Source organism: Salmo trutta, chromosome 14 (assembly GCF_901001165.1).
Source record: "Salmo trutta chromosome 14, fSalTru1.1, whole genome shotgun sequence".
Taxonomy (NCBI): Eukaryota; Metazoa; Chordata; class Actinopteri; order Salmoniformes; family Salmonidae; genus Salmo; species Salmo trutta.
In genome coordinates, this window is record NC_042970.1 from 71,337,303 (window position 1) to 71,363,741 (window position 26,439).

General features: G+C 43.9%; 1 protein-coding gene across 3 annotated transcripts; it reads right to left on the reverse strand.

Annotated features, from left to right (window-relative positions):
- Window positions 1-2,067: 2,067 nt before the first annotated feature.
- LOC115147268 (centrosomal protein of 170 kDa-like) lies at window positions 2,068-25,311 on the reverse strand. Of its 3 annotated transcripts, none has more exons than XM_029689417.1 (20): window positions 25,131-25,311; window positions 23,301-23,330; window positions 22,997-23,151; window positions 22,571-22,660; window positions 22,399-22,477; window positions 21,990-22,048; window positions 21,112-21,307; window positions 17,599-17,736; window positions 16,927-17,391; window positions 16,214-16,635; window positions 15,865-15,993; window positions 15,341-15,476; window positions 13,584-15,113; window positions 12,813-13,065; window positions 12,437-12,554; window positions 9,866-10,024; window positions 8,985-9,073; window positions 8,450-8,543; window positions 6,340-6,391; window positions 2,068-5,837 (listed from the first exon to the last, which is right to left on the reverse strand). In XM_029689417.1, the coding sequence occupies exons 3-20, from the start codon at window positions 23,099-23,101 to the stop codon at window positions 5,533-5,535; spliced, it is 4,419 nt and encodes a 1,472-aa protein (XP_029545277.1). In that variant the 5' UTR covers window positions 23,102-23,151; window positions 23,301-23,330; window positions 25,131-25,311; the 3' UTR covers window positions 2,068-5,532. The 3 variants fall into 3 exon arrangements, with proteins under 3 accessions (XP_029545277.1, XP_029545276.1, XP_029545275.1); XM_029689416.1 differs by having other exon boundaries at window positions 23,301-23,402; XM_029689415.1 differs by lacking the exon at window positions 23,301-23,330.
- Between the last annotated feature and the right edge of the window lie 1,128 nt (window positions 25,312-26,439).

A 26,439-nucleotide genomic window follows, 5' to 3' on the forward strand; every position in this document is an offset into this window, starting at 1 on the left:
TTTATACTGACTCTACACACTCATAACATACACACACATTTATACTGACTCTACACACTCATAACATACACACACATTTATACTGACTCTACACACTCATAACATACACACACATTTATACTGACTCTACACACTCATAACATACACACACATTTATACTGACTCTACACACTCATAACATACACACACATTTATACTGACTCTACACACTCATAACATACACACACATGTATACTGACTCTACACACTCATAACATACACACACATTTATACTGACTCTACACACTCATAACGTACACACACATTTATACTGACTCTACACACTCATAACATACACACACATTTATACTGACTCTACACACTCATAACATACACACACATTTATACTGACTCTACACACTCATAACATACACACACATTTATACTGACTCTACACACTCATAACATACACACACATTTATACTGACTCTACACACTCATAACATACACACACATTTATACTGACTCTACACACTCATAACATACACACACATTTATACTGACTCTACACACTCATAACATACACACACATTTATACTGACTCTACACACTCATAACATACACACACATTTATACCGACTCTACACACTCATAACATACACACACATTTACACTGACTCTACACACTCATAACATACACACACATTTATACTGACTCTACACACTCATAACATACACACACATTTATACTGACTCTACACACTCATAACATACACACACATTTATACTGACTCTACACACTCATAACATACACACACATTTATACTGACTCTACACACTCATAACATACACACATTTATACCGACTCTACACACTCATAGCATACACACACATTTATACTGACTCTACACACTCATAACATACACACACATTTATATTGACCCTACACACTCATTACATACACACACATTTATACTGACCCTACACACTCATAACATACACACACATGTATACTGACTCTACACACTCATAACATACACACACATTTATACTGACTCTACACACTCATAACATACACACACATTTATACTGACTCTACACACTCATAACATACACACACATTTATACCGACTCTACACACTCATAACATACACACACATTTATACTGACTCTACACACTCATAACATACACACACATTTATACTGATTTATACATATCTACCTCTATCGCTCCAGTATCCCTGCACATTGTAAATATGGTACTGGAACTGACCCTGTATATAGCTTCTTACTTTCTTGTGTTCTTCTTATTTATATGTCTTGTGTGTTTTTGTTCTATCTTATGTTATTTTTAGTGCTACATTGACATCGATTACTGCATTGTTGGATTTGGAGCTTGCAAGAAAGGCATTTCACTGCACTTGTGCACGTGACATTAAAACTTGAAACTTGAAACAGTACAGAATAATATCCTACCCAGACAAAAGGACAACGAGGCCAGCGCACACTTAATCTTTCATTTCCATGTAAAACCCCAAGACATTCAAAACCACAGTTCAGTAACAAGCCTCAACTTAATTCTGAAAACCCAAGATTCTCCCAGTAGAATTAGAGCTCCAAAAGCACATGCTGTGCAGCAGCAGCATCAGTAGCCCAGTATGACAAAGGGGAACGGCTTTTTACACTGCAGTGGGATTAAACAAGTGGAGCAGAATATCTTAAGACACAGTAATTAACAGAGCACCGAAGACGGCCCTTCTGAGCCATAGAAATAGAATTACAGAATGGAAATGGTTTTGACTTGAATGGAACGGTCCATTCTAATAATTCTATTTCTATGTTCTGTGTGTCCTGTATGTTCCGTTTTAATAGTGACTGAAAGAGGTCGGACAATGGGGTAGGGTTGAGTGTGGCGCTGAGGGAGAAAAGCAGGGAGGGTTAACATACTGCAGCCAGGGAATCTTTACAGTAGCAGCCGACTGACTAAAATATTTCATAGAATTTACAGTTATTGTCCCAACATGTGTTTCGAAATATATACAGCATAGGTTTCTGGATATGAAATTCACATGGAAAAAAAACTGTCAATGATAGTCATGCAGTTTATTAAAATCAGTCAAAAGTAGACAAACAAAAATCATGTAACCATTATCTTACAAAGATAACAAATAAATCATGACAATTAGAAAACCTATCCGTACAAAATATACAAGCAGAAACATGTAAAAGGTTTGAAATGACATAAAGACAATAAAGACCTTACTAATGAGCCACAAAATGCTATTTTCTTTATTAATAATCAAGCTGTTTTGGCTGAGAAACATCAACATTTACGATCAGGTTACATTCATGTGTAAACATTGGTATGAGGCAGGACATCCAGATACAGTACGGGTATGTCATAGAGGTAGATAGAGGACTCTAGTGCCTAAAAGCCATTTTAGCATGGGCAGCACCATTGAGGACTTTCACCATTTTTAAGTAGAACTGGGTGGGACATCTTATGGGTTAAGAAATGATCACATAATTCAAACCAGCTCATCAGGAGGGATCAGCCAATGAATTACACTTGTGAACAAATATTCCATAACGGCAGGTGGCAGTAAATCATAAACCTTGGATTTATAACTGTTCAAATAACACACTCCAGGTGGCAGTGTGCACCCTTTCAGTTTGTTTACCAACTCATAGTAGTAGAATAAGAAAAGTAACCACTTCAAAATGGAGATGGCCTCAATGGTGCTGTATGCTCTCAGACGCCATGAAGGGACAGATACAATGTTGTGTCCTCTATCTTGCTCTATGGGGTATATAGAGCTACTTCCTGGTCCATTTTACTTCCTGGGTCCATTTAATTTCCCGGTACATTTCATGGTTTCTCTCAGCACTTGGTCATGTTCAGTAGGGTACACTGTAGCAAAATGTTTTGCAACGGATAATGAAAATGAGTGGTTACCTAACCCGCTTAACTTCATTTCAAAAGGTTTTCTCCCGACTGAACATGATCCTGGTTTCCCTTTCTATGCTGGCTTTTACTCAGATCTGTTCTTCGAGTACGTTAACCAGAACACTAGTGTGAGTTCCATGACTCAATCACAGCTGGCTGGTGGTGCTTTAATTGGGGAGGACGGGCTCATAGTAATGGCTGGAATGGAATGGTATTGACACGTCAAACACATGGTTTCCTTGTGTTTGATACCATTCCATTCACTTCATTCCAGTCATTATTATGAGCCGTCCTCCCCTCACCAGCCTACTGTGGACTCAATCATAATGGATAATAAAAACCAGTTCTCAATCAAAACAAGTTCCAATGAAACCCAGCATCCACAAGGAGTACACCCAGACCTGTTTTGGTCAACAGATGTTACGTATCCTTACTATCGACAGATATCCTTACTAACACCACCACTCTGTGGTGAATCACCTCAGCTTTAACATGTGCAAATCAACAAACGTTAGCTTAGCTACATCTCCTAGCCTGCGTGCCAGTCTGCTTCTGCACTCTTTCCAACTCCTTACGCACATGTCATGCCAGACATGAGGCAACCCAGGCTATTTCCATCTTATACTTTCATCAACACTCTCATGGTTTTGACAATGGGCACTTTGTGACGTAACACACTTGGATATGGGGACTACTTTCGGGAACACATTTTTCAGGAAGCTACTTTACCACCTAGCCTACAGTAGTTAGTTATTAGTAACATACAGTACAGCTATCTTTGATGCATCATTCTTAAGACATACTGTATCACTCCACAAGGGAAGGCATGGATGGGAGAATTATAATAATATAATCCTATTATACACATTTAAATGGATACATAACACTGTACATACCCTATGTCTTTTTATCTGAATAAATAAAGAATAATATTGGTCTCTCTTTAGTGGAAAAATCGTAATATTAGAACAAGCGCACCAAGCTGCAAGTGCTACAAGTCAGCTAACAGATACAGTATGCTATATGTTCATATTCACAATATTTGCTGAGCTATGCTATGCTATGCATAATGGCAGGATATTCTGAAAAATATTTTCAGAAAGACACTGAATTCTATTCTCCAATGCTGAACCATGATTTCCATTTCGTTTTTGTTGTAATTTGGGTTCTATATAGCCCCCAAAAGGGTTGGAACCACAAAGCAGACAGGCAACAGTCAAATGCAAGCTCATCAGTCAAATGCAAGCTTATCAGTCAAAGCAGTGACTTCATCGCTTGTAAGTAGTAGCCTGTACACTAAGAAAATAGGGTTCCTCGAGGGTTCTTTGGGAAGGGTGATGATTCTATGTGGAACCATACTGACCCAAATAACCCTTTGAGCCCTTCAATGGTTCTTTGCTTTTAGCGATAATTAAAATGTAGGGACGGCGGCTCATTTGAATATTTTGGGGAGTGGTTTGCTAACAGCTCTTTTTGTCCAACCGTGAGTAAGAGTGTAATGTCAGTTAGTCTAATCTGTTGGGTTATACTGCTACACGTGATACAATAGGTGACTATAGCCAGTGACAAACTCACGTACGGCCTTGTGTCAATTGAGAGGGGTTGATTATGTAATTCTCTCCTCAGGAACCCCCAGCTGTTCCAGAGCTAGCACACCTGATTCAACAATAATAAAACCTATGGAATTTTAACAATATAATATGTCTATTAAATCTGATTTAAAAAACCTTTGAGATTGAGAAGGTTCTTTACAGAACCATTCTCCATGAAAAGAAAAAGGGTTCTATATAGCCCCCAAAAGGGTTGGAACCACAGCGGAACCCTTTTTGGCTCTCTATATAACCTTTTTTAATGGAAAAGGCCCTTCATATCACCATACAGGTTCCATTTAGAACGTTATGGATATGGTTAAAGAACCAAAGCCAAAGAACCCTTATTTGCCACTATATAGAACCATTTGTTTTTAGCGTTTAAAGTCACACGGTGTTACACAATCGGCAACACTGTCGAACACAAACAGAATCATATCAAAAGTCTTCTGAAAAGTCATCAATCAACCAGCAACAGGTGCCGTTAGCAGACCATAACGCAAAATAACTCTTGATACTTTTCAAACGTGTCCAAGAATATTGATATAGTAGTATTGATAACGGACTGTAGGACATGTACTGGTACATAGATTGTATTGACAGTGCATAATCCTTTCACAACCTTTCTATACACATGTTATAGCTACAGAACAAGCTCACCGTTGGCTCCAATTCATATGAACAAATGGATTGGTATGTCATAGACAAAGATTAAAAAGTGTTTATTTACTTCTCTTTTGGTCAGGTCTGATGTTCAGGAGGTTTCTCCAGACATTGAAGGAAATATCAACCCACTGGGCGTGGACTAGTTGAGTCAACATAGTTTCCACGTCATTTCAATGAAATGACGTTGAACCAATGTGGAATAGACATTGAATTGACGTCTGTGCCCAGTGGGAATCCCATCTCTCCAAGTCTTTTACCATCCTCCCTAGTAGTGAGCCTCAATCAGGGCCCCTCCAAGCACGTGTTTAGGTAGTTGTACTTTTGTAGTGTGTTCTAGATCCAGCATCCTCCTCATTTATGAACTACACAGTTCTGTTCTCCACCACTAGAGGGCAGATTATTATTCACATGGAGTCCCAGGTCTCTCTCTGCCACCTGGGTAGAGGTGCCTGAAGCCCCCGAGGAGGGTCCACCGCTGGGAGCCGACAGGGTGCTGCTAGAAGGGCCTTCTCCACTACTACCTCCAGGGGGGTGACCCGCAGCGGAGGGCCCCACTGCCCCAGGACTGACCCTCTGCAGGTCGGTCAGAGGGCTGGTCAGTCCCAGGCTGGTCAGGGCATCCAGGGTGCCGTCCGGATCCACCATCACATCAATCACTGTGGAGCAAAGAGGAGAAGGTCTGTCAATTAGTCAGTCAAAGAGGAGAAGGTCTGTCAATCAGTCAGTCAAAGAGGAGAAAGTCTGACAATCAGTCAATCAAAGAGGAGAAGGTCTGACAATCAGTCAATCAAAGAGGAGAAGGAATGTCAATCAGTCAATCAAAGAGGAGGTCTGTCAATCAGTCAGTCAAAGAGGTCTGTCAATCAGTCAATCAAAGAGGAGAAGGTCTGTTAATCAGTCAGTCAAAGAGGAGGTCTGTCAATCAGTCAATCAAAGAGGAGGTCTGTCAATCAGTCAGTCAAAGAGGTCTGTCAATCAGTCAATCAAGCAAGCAAACAATCAGAGAATGGAAGATTTATTTATAGAAAAATGTGATGATTGATATGATGAAATACGTATGAATATAGATGCTCTATGCAGATGCTAACTGTATATCTCTATGACTTGTACTATATACAGCTGAAATCAAATCATGTATGACTGTCTCAGGACTCATACCTAGTAACTGTCTCTCCACTCTCTTCAGATCCTGGAGGATGGTGGTGATCTCCTGGTAAACAACCACACAACAAACAAAAAGGTCAACAAAAAACACAGAAATTGTTTAGGGAATTGAAGAAGGGATACCGTTCACAATAAGACATCGACGTCCTCACCTGTTACCTTCCTTATACAACAACAACATCAGATTGACCCTTGTTACCTTCCTCCTTTCTACTGGGAAAAGTTGAAGCAATTAAAACGTGGCATAATCATCCCCTCCATTTGGACTCAGGTGAACAGACACATCACTGAGAGGTAGCCTAAGGCCAGCCACTGTGTTCAGTCTGAATTTACAACCTTGTTCCTGAGCAAGGCAGTATTTTTTGGACCACCCACGACAACAGACTATAAGTCAAGTCCTTTGACTAATCAAACTGCTCCTCTCCTCCAGCTTGAATGGAAGTTCTGATATAGGATAAATAAAATGATATGAACATGAGGGACCTGATCCTAGATCAGCACTCCTACTCTGAGGCACTTTTTAATACGGGAGGACAGTGAGGAGGGATAGCTGATATAGGGAGGTGGGACTGAAAGGTTGTCGGTTCAAATCCCAGGACGGACATATTATCGCCATTCACACAAGTGACACTTGATTCTGATGTGATGTTTGATACGGTTGTCGAATGTTATGTTATACTCTCAGAGAGAGAGAAAGATAGGGAGTGAGAGAGTGAGAGAGAGGCAAGAGAGGGAGGGAGAGAGAGAAAGACAGAGGGGGGAGGGAGGGAGAGAGACAGAGGGAGGGAGAGAGACAGAGGGAGGGAGGGAGAGAGAGAGAGAGGGAGAGAAAAGAGAGAGAGAGGGGGGAGTCAAACCTCATCAATTAAAGTGGATATCAAAATACTTTATTACAATCAAGAAACATCATAACTTATACTTCCAGAATTGAGAGGAAGTGACTTATTATCTTGATTCAGAAATTGCTGCCAACTCACGTCTCAATTAAACAAATGTGACTGTGCAGACCGGGGGGCAGGTTTGAGAAACACGTCCTTACCTCACCCCTTTACCACCTTCTGTTTAGATCGTCCTACTACATCTGGGTGTTTGTCAGGCTTAACAGACATGATTAATGCAACAGCACCATCAGCCAATGATGGCCTTTAAAACTACTCCGAGCTACCCAGATGGTGGTAGAAGTCATCAATTATTTACCGTCCCAAAGCTTTGTTGCATCATCACCCCAAATAAGCACTCTCTGGTTTGTGTTTCCATTTTTACCAGGCACTTCTCTTGCACCATCGAGAGCGTCCTGACCGGTTGCATCCCGGCCTGGTACGGGAATTGCTCCGTCTATGACCGCAAGGCCCTCCAGCGGGTGGTGAAGACGGCCCAGTACATCACTGGGACCGTGCTCCCACCCATCCAGGACATCTACTCGAAACGGTGACTGAGGACGGCCCGCAGCATCATCAAGGACTCCACAAACCCCAGCCACGAGCTGTTCACTCCCTTACCGTTGGGCTGACGTTATTGGAGCATGAGTTCTGATACCAACAGGCTCAGAGACAGTTTCTATCTACAAGCCATCAGACTGCTGAACACTTGAACTGGACTGACCACCTGCTCTGATTCTCCTTACCTTAGCATACATGCACTCCCTGACATTCACACACCTACACAGACACATATACATTCATGCTACACACACATCACAACTGCCGCTACCAGAATGTTATTATTATTTCTAAATACTGCGCAATTTAAACACTTGCCCCCCCGACCCCCATTCCCCCAAAACACGTGTAAATATTGGACTATAAATTGTGCCTTCCTGTATTATACTTATGCTAAAATGTTTATTCAATTCTACGGAACCATTAACTTGATGTTTCTATTATCTTTTATTAAGTTTTATTGTGGTTGTATTGTCCAGAAGGAACCTGCCAGTACACATTTGGTTGGACGGTGTATACTGTATCCCATACCTACGACTAATACAACTTGAAACCTGAACTTGAAACTAGGTCCACCTGCCCTCTGCAGTCATTTATCCCAGCAGCTGGGTGGTACAGCAAGAGACAGGGTGTGAGGTCAGGACAGTAGGGCTCTGGCACCTTACCGTGCTGGAAGTCTGGAGGAGTAGAGAGTCATGCTCGGCTTGGAGTTTATTCTCAATCTCATCCCATTTCCGGTCCTTATCTTTGAATAATATCCTGGAGAAGAAAAAATCTGTTATATGATCACGTCGAGTGATTTAATTCGTGTGAAATGGGTTGAGGGGGGACATGGAAGTGGTTTCTGATGTTTCAAAAGTGAGGATGGATGTTTCAAGTTGTCATCTTAACCTTTATGAAGTGCCATTCATAATACGCAAATTAGGATACAGTATTTTATAGGATACAAGCCATCATATCTTATACAACACTACTGATTCTTCGTTGTCGTTATCCGGATTTGATCCAGTTCAAAGCACAGCATGTAGCTGCATGTATTCAGAATCAAATGACTTCAAAGTCAAACGCTAGCCTATTATATCACACTGCTTGGGTTTTCTTGCAACTCATAAAACACTCCTAACACTTCATCAAAATCAGGGAATTCATTATTTCACATTCCTTTTCTTTGAATGAATCGTGATGAAAGGTGATGCCTACCTGATTTTGCCTGCTGTTTTGTCCACAGAATGGCGTATCCGTGCAGAGAGCTGGGTCACAGATGCTAATAGTAAACTGTCCAACACCGCCTGAGGGGAAACAACAAGGAAAAGAGGAGGTCTTATGCAAGAGGTGCTTCAGTAAACACCTAAAATAGCATAATAACTAGGACAGGCAGGGATACCAAGGCTATATGCAGTCACAAAACCATGAGGATATTAGATATACAATAGCTTATTTTTGCCCAAATCTCCCAGAAACCAGCATCATCCATCATTAATATAGTAATAAATGTGTAATTAAGGACCGGACCCCTTTTTTCAATTTTCGCCTAAAATGACATACATGACATACCCAAAATGACATACCCACATACCCAAAGAACAAAACAACCGTTTTTTTTGTACCATCTTTGAAATTCAAGAGAAAGGCCATAATGTATTATTCCAGCCCAGGCGCAATTTAGATTTTGGCCACTAGATGGTAGCAGTGTATGTGCAACGTTTTAGACTGATCCAATGAACCATTGCATTTAAGTTCAAAATGTTATATCAAGACTGCTCCAATGTGCATAATTGGTTTATTAATAACTTTTCAAGTTACACACTGTTTCATCAATAATACAGTAGGTTTCTGATGGGATAGGATCAATTCACCCTGACATCAAGTCCTTTTGGTTTATGGGCTGTGTTTGTCTCTCTCTCTAACGACTGTTTTTCAAACTTCTTTATCTCAAACTGGTAATGTTGCCATTGTCATTATAAACACACATTGGATAAAGACAAGCTGAAATAGACTAGAAACCAGGCTAAACCAGAGTACAATCAAATACTTTCAATTATTATTATTTTTAGTTTGGATTCCAAGCGGCAACAACTCACGTCCTCTCTGTTCCAGGTCTGGCGGCGAATGGCGCGGGGACCCTGTCTGTTAGAGTTGCGTGGCCGGAGCTCCACGGGGCGGACGTTATTACCCAGAATGCTCTCTGTTGACGGGCCGCTCTCCAGATCCAAGCCATCGTCAAAAACTCGCTCCTCCAACTGGGCAAAGCACCCAATACAATGTAATTTATTTTCTGATATATACAGTACCAGTCAAAAGTTTGGACACATCTACTCATTCCAAGGTTTTTCTTTATTTTTACTCTTTTCTACATTGTAGATGAATAGTGAAGACATCAAAACTATGAAACAACACATATGGAATCATGTAGTAACCAAAAAAGTGTTAAACAAATAGAACTATATTTGAGATTTGAGATTCTACAAAGTAGCCACTCTTTGCCTTGATAACAGCTTTGCACACTCTGTAACGTCTGCTTCCAACTCACACTCTCAAACACATAGATCCCCTGAATGCGGCTCATTTTCCAGCCCACTTTCCAGCTCACACTTTCAAACACTTAGATCCCCTGAACGCGGCTCATTTTCCAGCCCACTTCCCAGCTCACACTCTCAAACACCTAGATCCCCTGAACGTGGCTCATTTTCCAGCCCACTTTCCAGCTCACACTCTCAAACACATAGATCCCCTGAACGCAGCTCACTCTCCAGATCCCAATCACCTGAATTCTGATCACCTGTTCACACACCTGTATGTCATTATCAAACACTATTTAGTTCAGTTCTTTGCACCCCATCATTTTGAGGTATTGTTTGTTTTGTGACACACTTCTAGTCGGAGCGCTGGCTTTCCTGTAATTTAAGCATCCTGTGTATGATAGTTTCTTCCTGGCTCACTAACGACGCCTTTTGCCTATTCCCTGCCTGTACTTTAGCCTATCGGATTTCCTGTTATCAACCTATTGTCTGATCTCCCAGACGATGTTACTAGCCTTTTCCCTGCCTGTACTGAGCTCTCTGTCTCCCATCGTGTTCATTACACGCGCTTGGCATTCTCTCAACCAGCTTCATGAGGTATTAACCTGGAATGCATTTCAATTAACAGGTGTGCCTTGTTAATTTGTGGAATTTCTTTCCTTCTAAATGTGTTTGAGCCAATCAGTTGTGTTGTGACAAGGTAGGGGTGGTATGCAGAATATAGCCCTATTTGGTCCATATTATGGCAAGAACAGCTCAAATAAGCAAAGAGAAACGACAGTCCATCATTATTTTAAGACATGAAGGTCAGTCAATGTGGAACATTTCAAGAACTTTGAAAGTTTATTCAAGTGCAGTCGCAAAAACCATCAAGCGCTATGATGAAACTGGCTCTCATGAGGACCGCCACAGGAAAGGAAGAACCAGAGTTACCTCTGCTGCAGAGGATGAGTTCATTAGAGTTAACTGCACCTCAGATTGCAGCCCAAATAAATGTATCACAGAGTTCAAGTAACAGACACATCTCAACAATAACTGTTCAGAGGAGACAGTGTGAATCAGGCCTTCATGGTCGAATTGCTACAAAGAAACCACTACTAAAGGACACCAATAATAAGAGACTTGCTTGGGCCAAGAAACCCGAGCAGTGGACATTAGACCCGTGGAAATCTGTCCTTTGGTCTGTGTCCAAATTTGAGATTTTTGGTTCCAACCGCCGTGTCTTTGTGAGACGCAGAATAGGTTAACAGATGATGTCCGCGTGTGTAGTTCCCACCGTGAAGCATGGAGGAGGAGGTGTGGGGGTGCTTTGCTGGTGACACTGTCTGTTATTTATTTAGAATTCAAGGCACACTTAACCAGCATGGCTACCACAGCATTCTGCAGCGATATGCCATCCCATCTGGTTTGCACTTAGTGGGATTATCATTGTTTTTTCAACAGGACAATGACCCAACACACCTCCGGGCTGGAAAAGTGCTATTTGACCAAGAAGGAGAGTGATGGAGTGCTGCATCAGATTACCAATGCCTCCACAATCACCCGACGTCAATCCAAATGAGATGGTTTGGGATGAGTTGGACTGCAGAGTGAAGGAAAAGCAGCCAACAAGTGCTCAGCATATGGTGGAACTCTAGGTGAAACTCTAGGTGAAGCTGGTTGAGAGAATGCCAAGCGTGTGCAAAGCTGTCATCAAGACAAAGGGTGGCTACTTTGAAGAATCTAAAATATATTTTGATTTGTTTTAACAATTTTTTGGTTATTATATGATTCCATATGTGTTATTTTATAGTTTTGATGTCTTCACTATTATTCTACAATGTTGAAAATAGTACAAATAAAGAAAAACCCTGGAATGAGTAGGTGTGTCCAAACTTTTGACTGGTACTGTAAATCCACAATATTCACAAGGAGCAGGCTTCAGGGCCCGTATTTATGTAGCTTCTGATAGGAGTACTGATCTAGGCTCAGTTTTTAGAATTTTGATCATATTCCTAGATCAGCACTCCTACTCTGAGACGCTTTATGAATATGGGCCCTGATATGTACATGTAGCTCAGACTTTTGGGGAAATCATGACTGATGTCAACAGCTACATAAAGTGTGATTATTGCATCGTGGGATGTGCAGTACCATGGCTCCTGGGTCAGTGGCAGCACTAGCGGCTGGGCTGACTGAGTCGATCTCTCCGGCCACGTCATGGATCTCCCTGGCCAGCATGGCCAGGTCTTTGGCTAGGTCCTGACTGATCCTGTCAACATACAGGGAATGAATCAGTTAAATAAACCTTGATTTTACTTATATTGTGTATTATGGTGTATATAGTGCATAAAACAAATTAATGAATGTTGCAAAATGGATACATTTGAGGTTATACTGGTTCTCAAAGTAATTTGCTCCTCTATAGAATTAACCCTATTATATTGTATAGGCCTAGTGAGATTGCTCCCCTATAGAATTGACCCTACATTATCTTTCTATATGTACAGTACAGACTGCTCCTCCATACCTGGCGATCTCTTCACTGTGAGTGGTCCAGTCCTTCATGTACTCCTCCTGTTCTCTGCCTGCTGACTGCTGCCTCAGAGCCGCTATGCCCCCCGGACTGGGCGTGGCAGGGGCGGAGCCACCCAGCTGGGTCAGCCGCGGCGACGCAAACTGCCGGGCGGGACCGCCGTGCTTGGACGGATGGCGGTTGGAGCCGAACTCGTCCTCAGAGGTGGAGGCGTAGTCCATGGGCATCCGGCGCCACCGGCCACCAGCTGGAGTCAAGAGAAGATGTTTTGTCAGTAGCAGCAGTAGTGATTGAGGGCTTTACCACTACTGGATACACACAACTGTCCATAGAAGAGATTTTACTCATAAACTCAGTAAAAAAAGAAACGTCCCTTTTTCAGCACCCTGGAGTTAATGCACTGCAGTACTTAATGCAGCTGGTGGCCACACCATATACTGACTGTTACTTTTTATTTTGACCCCTTTGTTCAGGGACACATTATTCCATTTCTGTTAGTCACATGTCTGTGGAACTTGTTCAGTTTATGTCTCAGTTGTTGAATCTTGTTATGTTCACACAAATATTTACACATGCTAAGTTTGCTGAAAATAAACGCAGTTGACAGTGAGAGGACGTATGTACGTAAAGATGCTCAATAATGACAGAACCTACAAAAAGACTATAGCACAAACATGATACAAAATCAATCATTGCGGTGGGTAAGTTACTAGAGAACAGTCACTCAGAAACACTACTTCTGTATCAGACAGTACAGTATGTTACCCGTGGAGGTGATGTAGCCCTTAGACTTGTCAGGTAGTTTGGAGGCGCTGTTAGCCCTGGCCCTGGGTATTATCCCTCCCATGTTGCTGACTCCTCTGAGTCCCTGTCGGACGGCGTAGTCGGTAGCAATGCTACGAGCCCCTATCCCCCGGCTACGGCCCCCAGTGGCCTCTGAGTCACTCTGGGCAGACGGAGATCCCATCCTGGGCTTCCTGGGCTGGGCCAGGGCCTCAATGCGGGACAGGCCTCTCCGGATCCCTGGTCCGGGAGCCGCGGACCTGGAGCTAGCGGTGCTAGCCTCGGAGGCTACGGACATCCGGTCCATGTCGGCGGGTTCGGTATCGGAGGAGTCCCCCAAACGGGCACGTCTGAGTATCGAGGCCCGGGTGGGCCGCACCTTGGGCAAGGTGGTGGTAGGTTTACTGAGGGTGTTTGTGGTGGTGCTGGATGCCTGTGTGTTTTTAGCCCGGCTAGCCTTGGTGCTAGCCTCCACTCTGGTGCTTCCGGCCTGGGTTCTGGCATGGGAACTGTGGGAGCTAACCTCCTGTATGGAGGGTTGGGAGTCGGAGAGGAGGGAGTTGGAGTTGACATCGTCATCTGTTAGGTCCAGGGAGGTCCAGGCACGACCAGCTTGGCGGGTCCCTTGTCCTCCAGACGGTCTGGATTTGGGTTTCCTATCCTGGGTATCTCTGGCTCTGGTAGGCCCCTTGGTGGAGGAACACAGCACCGTCTTCTCCCTCTCTTTCTGCTGGGCCGCTAGGGTACGTCTCTTCTGGTGGTCCACCTTCCGCCCTCCGACGCCCGCTGCCTGGCTAACGGTGCTGGTGGTGTCCACATCCGACTCGGGCGACAAAGACCCCTCGATGGACTGGCTAATTGGTTCACCCAGGTCTGATACCGTTGTCTCCAGAAACGCAGCCACCGCCTCGGAGTCCTTCTGCTGGGTGGTACTATCTACCTTGCCCTCCTTTGTCAGTATTCGTGCCCCAGTTTGCGTGTCAATCCGTGGGATGAGCTCCTGGGGGACGTTGGTGCTGGGTCTCTCCACCGTAAAGCTCTCTTGTCTAAGAAGCGGCTTCCCAGCACTCTCCCTTTCTTTAGCCTTCTCCTCCATCTCCTTCTTCCTCCTCCGTGCCTCCTCCAGTCTCTTCCCCCCACTACTCACTGGCCGAGGAAGCAGTTTCGCCAACACAGTTTCTCTCCGGCTTCCCGCATCTTGGTTCTTCGCTGGAGAGCCTTTTTTCGGACTTCCTCTGGTGCTTCCACCCACACTACCAGCCTGGCTACCCCCACCACCTCCACCACCAGGCTTGGTCCTCCCTCCTCTCCCCATCTCCTGGTTCTCCTTCTCCTGGAGTTCAGTGTCCTGTTTCTCCCCCACATCGGAGGGGCGGTGAGCTGGACCAGGGGACCTCCTCCCCCCTGGGGTTGCCTCCTCGGTGGAGGGGAGCTGGGGCAGGGTTCTCCTCTTGCGCTCTGTATAGCTGGAGGAGGCCATGGAGGCAGAGTGACTGGACTCACTGATCTCAGCTATAGAGAGACAGGGTATAAAAAATCATAATCATTTCTACACTATAATATCTACTGTGTCTAACTAACTCTCATATATTGGCAATATAAATACCCAACACTCTTTTCTTTATTCTAGTTATTTTTGACATTATACTGAAATAAGTGGTATGACTAATAGATTAAAAACAACTGAAAAACAGCAAAGCACTTCAATTTCAGAACAAGTCTAAACCCAGCAGTAGTACCTCTGTCCTCAATGTGGTAGTGGACATGGGACTCAGCTCCAGAGCCCTCAGGGTCAGTCCTGATGTGGCTGGCTGCCAGAGTAGCCCATTGGGAGACCCACCTGGGACCACCCACAACCAGCTCCTCTGGGAGAGACTGAAGGACAAACAGGGGAGAAACTGAAATTGAACAACACCCAGTCCCCAACATAAAGGGGAGAGACTAGAGCGCAGGGAAGACAAGGACACATTCTACTAGTCAGAGTGTCACAGTGGCATGTACACATCTATTATTTACAGGTAAAATGCTTAGGACTACTTCAAACAAAACCGCACTTTTGAGAGCATGTTTCTTTTCTTTATAAAAAAATCATATTCTTTCCACAAGGAATGGCATCAAACGGAAAGCTTTCGTTACGTGTGAAGTCTGTCTTAATCTTGGAGTATAAATATAGCAAATCTACAGGAGTGTCTGGCTTAGAGTTGAACTCCTTCACTCCTCTGCAATGGAGAGTCTCTGTGTAGACAGACAGAAATGCTGTTACCTCTGGATCGATACGTCCAGGCTTGCCTCTGTCTCCTGAGCCTGATCTCTGAGTGGTCAGTCTCTCTCTCTGGATGTCAGGATAGCCCCCCACCCTGGACAGAGCCTGGTAGTCCTCCACACCAAATACCTGGACCAGAACATGGACTTCAATAAACATTCAACCAAACATTCAATCAAGAGGTCAACATAATGTGGGCTTAGTGCACTTGCACAGTACCACTTGCAGTAAATACGAGGCCATGCCCTTGACAAAAAGACACCAATTATGGGACTCATGACTGTGTAAAATAGTTATTCAGATGAAACAGGATTCAAATGACAGTTTAAACTCTATTGACCATCCCCACCTTGTCAATCATTCTCCTTGCCTCCTCCTCTTGGTTATCTTCGTTCTCTATCTCTATGGTATAGGTACCCCGGTCGCTATAGTCGTCTCCATGGCGATTCTGATACCCTCCCCCAAGTCCTATTGGTTGGTGTTGGTCGCGGTGGTAAGGAACTGAATCCTTGGTCCTCTCTCTCTCTCTTAACTCTCCTCCGATGGGTGCCATTTTGGAAGCTGAAGATCTGTGTCGTCGGGCTGGGCTATCTTCCTCGGCAAAGAGTCCCTCTGGGACGTTGGCGCGCCCCTCTCGTATCTTGACCCCTGACCCCTCAAGTCGGCCGCCCCACAGCCCCCTGGAGTGGTCCTCGAGGGCGGCCCGGCGTTGCTCTCCCAGCGCGGCTGCGTTCTCCGAGTCGCTCTGGGTACCGTCCTCGTGTTTACTACCTGAAACGAGAGAGAAGGGGGTTGGACGTTTGGTGTGTGCAGTTATAATCCTGTGAACCTATTGGGTTGGTTTCCCAGACACCGATTAAGCATAGTCCTAAACTATGAAGCGCTTTCGATGGAGATTATCTATTGAGCATGCTTTCAAATCAAGGACTAATCTTAATCTGTGTTTAGGAAACTGTCTCATAGTTTAATAACTGTGTACTGCTATGTAATGCAATGGCAAGAGGACTTGCTGACGGACAAATCTCAATTCTATTCTTATGGTGATTGGTTGGTTGGTCTTACCTTTAAGACTCTTCAGCTGAACTGGCACATCGCTCTTCACGCTCTCCCCGTCGTCCTCCACCACTCTGTCAACCGACTCCGTACGGGCCAATGGGATCTCGTTCTGGGCCAGCCAATCAGCTACTTTCACCTCCGCCGCCACCATGGCCGTTTGCAGGGCGCTCAGCTCCTCTCCCGCGCCCTTCTTTGGGGGCCGTGGCCTCACCTCCGGCGCCACCTTCGCCACCCGGTCCTTAACCGTCACCTTATTGGACGCCTGCAGGTCAAACTCGATGGTGAAGGAGGCGTGGCCCTGGGGGACGGCTTCAGGGCCGGAGGCGGGGTTAGCGGCGGTGGCGCCTTCCGTGTCTTGGGAGGGGGGTTCGTTGGTATAGGAGGGGATCTCGAAGTAACTGGGCTCCTGGCTTGAGTTGTGCAGGCCATTCTCCTGGGCCTCGGCTGTTGTCTCCTTGGGGTCTTTACCATCTGTCGTTTCAAGCAGATATCAAGATGGCGTAATACAATGACTTAGACTTTGAGATTCAATTGCTGTCATATGCTACCAGAAAGGCAAAAGTCTAATGTTATCTGGTAGGGTTATTGATGTATAAACAGGCAGACAGACAGACAGGCAGACAGACAAAGTGAAACACAGCTAACTTTAGTCTGTATTCCAGGCTAGACAGCATCTACCTGACTCAGATCTCTCCTGCTTCCTGTCAGTTGTCGTCCCATCCTGCTTCCCAGAGTTCTCATCGTCTGCGTCCCCATCCCCCCACCAGGAAGGCTGGCCGTACAGAGGGGTGCCCCTTTTTAGTACTGCAATGTCCCCTGGGAAAGATACGACACCATCCACAAGGTCAGTAAGAAAGACAAGGATTTTGTTTTGAACTGAAATTGTGTTTCCTCACAGTTCTCCAAAAGACTGTGACAGAACAAGTTTAACCTCCTAGTTTGTCTACCGCAGCTATTCACACGCGCATTGATGTCGGGGGTACGCCAAATAAAAATGTGATTTACATACATTTAAAAAATATATATATATATTTTATAAAAATATATATATTATTCACATTTTCAAACAGTCCATTTATATTTTGTATAAATTACAGGGCTATACATTTGGGTGAGTTTTTTTTTCTTGACCTGAGTAGCCTCGTTTCACTGCCAAAAATAGCATTCAGTGAAATAACAACACAATGTGAAATACAGGTAGCCTAGTCAAATAATTAACATCCAATCACATTAAACGTTACTCTCTCGCGGGAATTCCACTAACGGTACGTATATAGCCAAACATAGCTGCTGCTCATTCCGTTTGCTCGGAAATTGGTGAATGGTTAAAAAATGTTAGGCCCGCGTCCATAAAGACACACACCAGCTCTACTGGTAGTACTGCTACTACCAGCAGTACTACACCTGTCGATGACACAAGTTGTTCTGCTTCCACGAGCACATCCAATGCTAGCATCAGTTACTATACATTTGTTGTTATCCCAGCTAGCATGGACACTGACAGTTGTGAATCTGATGCAGCCGAAGAGCTACTGCCCCCTTACCCGGGAAAGCACCGAACAACAGACAGGGACGGTGGACCATCGAAGAGGTGTAAATATGATGAGAACTACATTGATTTGGGGTTCATTTATATTGGGAGTAGTGACTTTCCTCAGCCACAGTGTGTTATATGTGCAAAAGTACTATCTCACAACTCAATGAAACCTTCACTCTTGCGCAGAGATTTAGAAACAAAACATGCCAATTTGAAAAATAAGCTACAGGAGATTTTTGAGCGAGAATTAAGACAACTTTTGAGTAGTAAGACGTGTATAAAAGCCACAGATACCATTAATAAGAAGGGGTTAGAAGCATCTTATATGGTGAGCTACCGAGTGGCTAGGACAGGCAAGTCCCATACTATTGTGGAGGACTTAACTATTCCTGCTGCCGCAGATATGGCAGGGACAATGCTGGGGTAAAGGCCCAAAAAACTATACAGACAAAGCCTTCATCAAACAACACTATTTCACAATGCATCACTGACATGGCAGGAGATGTTTTGAAACAATTACTGCTTCGCATACATGCCAGTGAATTATATGCTTTACAGCTGGATGAGTCAACAGACGAGGCGGGCTTGGCACAGCTCCTGGTATATGTCCGTTACGTTTATGGGGGGCCAATTAAGGAAAATATCCTCTTCTGCAAACCACTGGAAACCAGGACAACAGGAGAGGATATTTTTTTTAAGTACTGCACAGCTTTGTGACATCAAATGAACTTTGGTGGTCAAGATGTATTGGTATCTGTACTGATGGCGCAAAAGCCATGACAGGGAGACATAGTGGAGTGGTAAGGAAGCGTGCAAACAGTTGCTCCCGACGCCACTTGTGTACACTGCAGCATCCATCGAGAGGCTCTTGCTGCCAAGGGAATGCCTGACAGCTTGAAATACGTTTTGGACACTACAGTGAAAATGGTTAACTTTGCTAAAATAAGGCCCCTGAACTCTTGTGTATTTTCTGCACTATGCAATGATATGGGCAGTGACCATGTAACGCTTTTAAAACATACAGAAGTACGCTTGTTATCAAGGGGCAAAGTATTGACACGTTTTTTTATTTTTATTGAGAGACGAGCTTAAAGTTTTCTTTACTGACCATAATTTTCACTTGTCTGACCGCTAGCATGATGACGAGTTTCTCACACGACTGGCCTGTCTGGGTGATGTTTCTTTCTCACCTGAATGATCTGAATCTAGGATTACAGGGACTCTCCGCAACTATAATCAATGTGTGGGACAAAAGTGAGGCCATGATTAAGAAGCTAGAGCTCTTCTCTGTCTGCATTAGCAAGGACAACACACAGGTCTTTCCATCATTGTATGATTTTTTTGTGTGCAAATGAACTCAAGTTTACGGACAATGGCAAATGTGATATGGCAAAGCACCTGAGTGAATTACGCAGATACTTTCCTGAAACGGATGACACAAACAACTGGATTCGTTATCCCGTTCATGCCCTGCCTCCAGGCCACTTACCGATATCTGAACAAGAGAGCCTCATCGAAATTGCAACAAGTGAACATTTAATTTAAATCAGAAGCCAATGCCAGATTTCTGGATTGGGCTGCGCTCAGAATATCCTACCTTGGCAAATCGCGCTGTTAAGACACTGATGACATTTGCACCACATACCTATGTGAGAATGGATTCTCGGCCCTCACTAGCATTAAAACTAAATACTGGCACAGACTGTGTGTGGAAAATGATTTAAGACTGAGACTCTCTCCAGTACAACCCAACATTGCAGAGTTATGTGCATCCGTGTGCATCCGTTCAAGTGCCACTAGGGCGGCAGCGTAGCCTAGTGGTTAGAGCGTTAAAGTAACCGAAAGGTTGCAAGATCGAATCCCCGAGCTGACAAGGTACATATCTGTTGTTCTTCCCCTGAACAAGGCAGTTAACCCACTGTTCCTAGGCTGTCATTGAAAATAACAATTTGTTCTTAACTGACTTGCCTAGTTAAATAAAGGTAAAATAAAAAAAAGTACACCCTTCTCATTAACCTGTGGTGAATTATTCACAATTTTCTATGAACAAATAAGGTTTTATATGTAAGATGGTTAAATAAAGAGCAAAATTATTGATTATTATTATATTATTATTTGTACCCTGGTCCTATAACAGCTCTTTGTCACTTCCCATTTCTGACAAAAACTCACACTCATTCTTAAGTTTAACAAATGTATCGTATAGTGTGTGTGTGGCAGGCTTACAATGGCAAAAAATAACATTTGAGAGTGTTTCTGACCCTGGTGCTAGAGGGGGTACGCAGCTGAAGGTTGAATGTTTGAAGGGGTACGGGACTATAAAAAGGTTGGGAACCGCTGCTCTACCGCAATGTCCCCTGAGAAACAAACAACGACCTCTGCAAACTCGAACTAGCACTTTGTACCCACACAAGTCCCCAAAAGACATATTGTGGCAGAACAGTTTGACCTCCAAAGTTGTCTCCAAGTCAGAGCACTTTAGAATCACATTTAGGTGACAGCCTAGCGTAGGAAACTAAAAATACAGGACACACGGTTGTCACAGCACAGACTGTGTGGGTGTATAGCATCGCCAAAATCCTGTCATCTCTCTTAACCTAATCCTGTCACCTGTGTCACCCTCCAAGGTCCATGCAGAGTGCAGACCCTCTCACCTGTCAGCTTCTCATCCCCGGCCCCCTCTCTGCTGGTCTCAGGGGGTTTACTACCCACTGCCACCGCCCCGTCGGAGCCACCCTCGGAACCACCCTGGGCTGCAGCCTTGACCTCTACTGCAGGTCTGGATGGTACCGGAACAGCTTCTGGAGGCTTTACCGTCTGCAGTAGGAGCTGACTATTAAACTTCTCATGCTGATAGACGAGGACACAGGACAACACAGAGAGGAGATGAGCTCACACAGTTAGAGGTATGATTATAAGGGTCGGTTTAATAAGGAGCTCTTCTATGTTTGCACCAACATACATGGGACAATCTATCCTTGCATCAGTGAAATTATAAAGTAGTCACAGTCTGGGTTATGAGCATCGAATTTTTTGTTGTTGTGCAAATCTCAATTGGCATCAGTTCATGATTCACGCAAAGTCTGAGTAATTTATGCATGTAGAACTCAAGTTAGGATTCAAACAGACCTAACTGAACAATGTATCACCGAGTTCCTCATAAAGTATGTTTTTGTCTTTAGAACAAAGCAGTGAGGTTTTGCTACGTGCAGCAGACACCGCCGCCATTCTTGACTGAACATAATCTCCATTAAACATGCATCAACCAACGTAGTAGAAAAAGGCATTTCTCAGAGCTTTTCTTTCACAATACTTTCTGAGCATATTTTACTGGGGCTCTTTCTCAATTCATATTTCCTCGAGTCCTCGCCTCCTCGCTCCTCGCCTCCTCAAAACGGATTAGAGAATAAAGTCAGAGGGGAGGGACCTTGGAACCTCTCCTCCGATATGGTTGAGAAAAAGGCGAGGAGATAGGATGATAAGAAACACAGAAAGAGAACTAGCTATTTCCTTAGCCTACTGTCCAACCAACCTTTAGTGCTTCCTCGGGGACATGGAGCTCTCCTCGCACCACAGTGAACAGGTTGGTATGTGAGACAGGTTAAGGAAAGGTGATTGTACAGCACAGGCTTAGCTCTTTACAGGAGATAGCACAGATATTTAACATTTTAGTCATTTAACGGTATACATTCTTATTCCGAGCGACGTGCAGTCAAGAAACAGATATGCTAATCTATTATGCATTAGTCACAGCAGTACGTTTGAAAGGTTAGATGATTTTTCAGGCAGTATATTAAGAGTTATTATTTTACAGTTTTATATACCCGTACTCTGGTCTTGAAGTCCTTCTTTTGTCGCTCTCATTCATTATGTATTGATGAAATTTCAATTAACTACTGTAGGCTAAGCTTCAAAGACAAAATGGCACCATGACAGGATATCATATCCAAACCTCAACTTGTCGTCAATTTTCAAAGTGATATACACCTGCTCCTGTATTCTGACATCATTCACAAATGTCTGGAAGGAAAGGAATATCATTATTAGCAGTTTAGAACAGTTTATGAAGCACATGAATCACTTCATAATCATATTTATTAAAATCTTACTTACCCCATTCAGGCTTCCCAGGTCCTTGACTTTATGTTCGTCCGTGGATGGCTCATAGTTGATAACGGCATGCTGTTTGTCCACACTGCGGGACTAAAGACACAATTATCTAGTCAATCAATATAATCCTGCTAATCTCTTTATAATCCAGATTACATAGATTACATTCGGTCCAACAGTCACCTGCAGCAGTGTGACCCACTAGATTCGAACCCAGGTCTCTTGACAAGACTGTGTGAGCCCGCCGAGCTAAAGCCTAGAGATCAGCTCTGGGAGCTACCGCACGTCTTCAGGTTTGTCGGCCCACCTCCATAACATTAGCAGTGGTAGTACAGTTTAGGCATAACAGCTACAGTGTTGGACTGACATTCTCCAGTACCTGGTTTAGAGTTCCGTTCTAGACTCGCTACAATACTAAATATGATTTACCTGTAACATGAGTTCACAGTCGTCTCGACCGACAAAGATCATCTCCCAGGGGAGGCGGTGCCTCATGCCCCCGCCACTCACCAGGAACCAGGAAGAGACACTCATCTCTGCCACGCCCACTGCCACACCTGCTCACCTTTAACCCCTATGACACCCTGTGTAAGAAGACAAGGGTCTCCATTCAATCAGTGTGGCAGAAGTTCAACGGTACAGCGTGAATTCAATTTAAAGGCAATGTTCCCCGCGTTAGCGGGAGACTGCATTCACGGTAACCGCTACATATCTCGGCTCAATGGGAAATTACCTTTAAATTTCGATCACGCAATCTGTAACACTTCAGCAATACAGATTGAATAGAGCCCACGGTCAGTATCAGTTAGTTAGAACAACCAGTCATAACAGCCAACTGTAAATGGAGGGAACACAATCATTACCCTTTTTATTAAAACATTTTATATGGTTGCTCACAATGTAAAGAGCTTTGTGATTTTTGTCTGTAAATAAAAAGCTCTCTACCAATGAAATGTAGGCCTATTGTTATAATGTATTATTGTCACAACATTCTAACTATTTTCGACAAAGTCGAATGAAGAGAATGGATTAAGAACCTAAAAACAAACAGGGATAAAGTTAACAACTTTGTCACACCTAAACTCAGCAAAGAGGTTTCTTTTAAACTAAATGCCCAGCACACTGACCTGCTGGTATGACTGGACCTTGTTGCTAACAATAAGGCCTTAGAACAGACTACATTGCAACCATTCCAGAAGAAATGAGATAATACGTCACTGACTGTTTGACGTCCTGCTTAACGGCCAAATGTAATTACTGAGTGTTGCCGGGTCACCAAACCAAAGTCTCACTGAACCAATGTCACTGAACTGAGAGTGGCCATTCAGTGATGATGGATATATTGTGTTACAGCAGGCTGTGATACAGGCTACCATACAGGATCTAAACAACGACGATAACTGTTGGATAGTTGATCAGATGGCTTAGATAGACCAGACAGACAACCTGAAAGACATGAAGATACTGTATAACATGAGTATGACTCAGGACAGACACAGAGATCCCAGCAGGTAGACAGAGAGAGAGAGAGATGGACACACCCACACACACACTGACAGAGTCATCTCGTTTCCGCTCAGAAGAAACATACCATCTGGTGCTCATTTTTTGGTCATAATTGCTATATATATAGGCCTACAGTAGCCTACATAAAAACACACTACGACTATATGGCCTAGCTAGCCTACCATTCAGTTTGCAGTGACACAGGCCTCCATAGGCAATGCTTGAAGGGGTATGCTACTGGTAGGCCATGCTGACTCACGATGCCCCATCAGTGAAAAAGTAATTTAGCGAGATTTAATCTAATCAGGCACCTTGTCATATCTAGGCCCCGAATGAGTGTAGATGGTTCATATGTGAATGCGACCAGACAGTCCTGATTCCCCATTGTGGAATTGGATTGGTTAACCCTATATGCGGCCTCGGTCTCGCAATTGTGCCCGACGTTTTTGCATTGGTTTCGTTGCCGTCTCTCTCTCTCGTTCTCCCTCCTCTCAATTACAGAGCTATATGATAAATGACAGCTCATCATTTCTCTCTGGAAGCTACTGTAGATGGCCCTGCCTGAGCATAAAAAACAACCAACCCTGCGTTAGCGACCTTATTATTACGTTTACCATGTGTCCAATAATCATTATTTGTTTTATTAACATAGGCTGTTTTGGATGTACTAAACACTCTATTGATGTATGGCAACTGATGCTGCTGTTTTTCAGTCTGGTCGGTAACCTTTTGCGGTTGAAAGCTTATATGATATCTTTATCATAATCGATAGCTTACATATGTGGTATTACGAGTGCCATTTAGGGCAACGCGTAACACCGAATTACACGTACAGGTTCATTTGAAAGGTTTACAAAAATAACCCATCACGTGTTGTTTAGGTCGCCAATTTGATGTGCTGTCTGGGCTGTACGGTTATGGACGACATAGCCTTGTACCCTCGGCCACAAATAACCTAGAATTTTCATTTTGCGGGCCTTTTTTCTTTAAGGCAGGCAAATGCATTGTCTGGGTGTGGTCAGATACGGCGGAGTAATAAAACATGCATCTCACTCACCCTTTGTCAGGTACGGAGTATTCAGCATCCGTTTTGTATCCTGTAAATCTTTTGATGCACGGTGCGGTGATACAGTGAGGGGAGCCTGCTGCCTGCCCAGCCCTGGTTCTGGACCGCTTCTCTTCCTTCGCCTGGAGGTGGCGCTGCGCTGATGTACAACACAACAAGCCAAGAAGCCAAAGGCAAAGCAGTCCATCCATTAATGCTACGCAATGGCAACAACGGCGCAATGAGCGCATCTTCTTGCGTATGACGTAGAGATGTAAACTGTAGTCCAGTGGTTCCCAACCTTTTTCTGTTACTGTACCACCAACTTAATTAGGCTCTGCCCCAGAATACCCCTCAGGTACCCCCTCATGTGCATTTGACCACGAAGCCTATGGTCTCGAGTCTTCTCAAGTACCGCCAGGGGTCCTGTACCCCTGGTTGGGAACACCTGTTGTAGGCTACTGGTCAATGTTGTCCCATGAATATGATCCAGTTGTTTTCATTTAGCCAGATGCTGCTAACTCGTGATGGTTGCAGTAAACACAAGTGTTCTTTATTTCTTTATGCTGGAGGCTACTGCATGTGTTGGACCGAAGGATCACTGTCACATCATGTGGTCTGTTATGGGTGTAGTGACAACGTTTTAAGTATGCTACTGGAATTAGGCCGGAAATGTTGAGCATGTGGAAAATAGTAATTGTTTGTTAGATTGCATTGCCTTACTTAGCATCCTATGAAACAAACCTTTATAGACTGTAGGACTTGACTTTTATTTGATAATAGGCTACCATCTCAATAATCCCTCATGGACAGATTTTAGTTCTGTGTTTCCCGAGATTGCTTGATAAATGACATCTGTTCATTTGAGGTTATGACCAGCAGGGGGCAGCCTAACTCTATGTTTGGCAGTGAACCAATGGAGCATGGTTCCCTGCTGTGGTGGGTGACTGCCAGGTACCAGTACAGGGTGTGTGTGTGTGGTGGGTGTGTGCCTGCCAGTAACCAGTAGTCAGGGCTAACATTGCAGCAGACTCTCACCCCCTCCTCTCTTCTACTTCCTTAATGGAGTTGTCAGTGCTGAAAGATGCTTCTGGTCCACCCTGCGGATCGGAATCTGATAGTGAAGCCAAGAGCAACTGGACCGTGTAGGCTACGTGTGCCATTTTTAAATGTGTATAGCGCTGTCCTTGTGATGTACCTGTTCTGTATTATGTCATGTTTCATGTTCTGTGTGGACCCCAGGAGGAGTAGCTGCTGCTTTCCCAGCAGCTAATGGGGATCTTAATAGATACCAATACCAAGCTGCTTATTATGACCGTCT

What these genes read in the sequence shown, in the direction of transcription:
- LOC115147268 (XM_029689415.1), bottom strand. Translation starts at nt 23,101, where the DNA reads ATGAGTGTCTCTTCCTGGTTCCTGGTGAGTGGCGGGGGCATGAGGCAC. An exon ending in TCCCCGAGGAAGCACTAAAG is followed by an intron (nt 21,308 to 21,989) that starts GTTGGTTGGACA and finishes CTCGTCTATCAG; the next exon opens with CATGAGAAGTTTAATAGTCA. An exon ending in CTACCACATTGAGGACAGAG is followed by an intron (nt 15,114 to 15,340) that starts GTACTACTGCTG and finishes GTCTCTCTATAG; the next exon opens with CTGAGATCAGTGAGTCCAGT.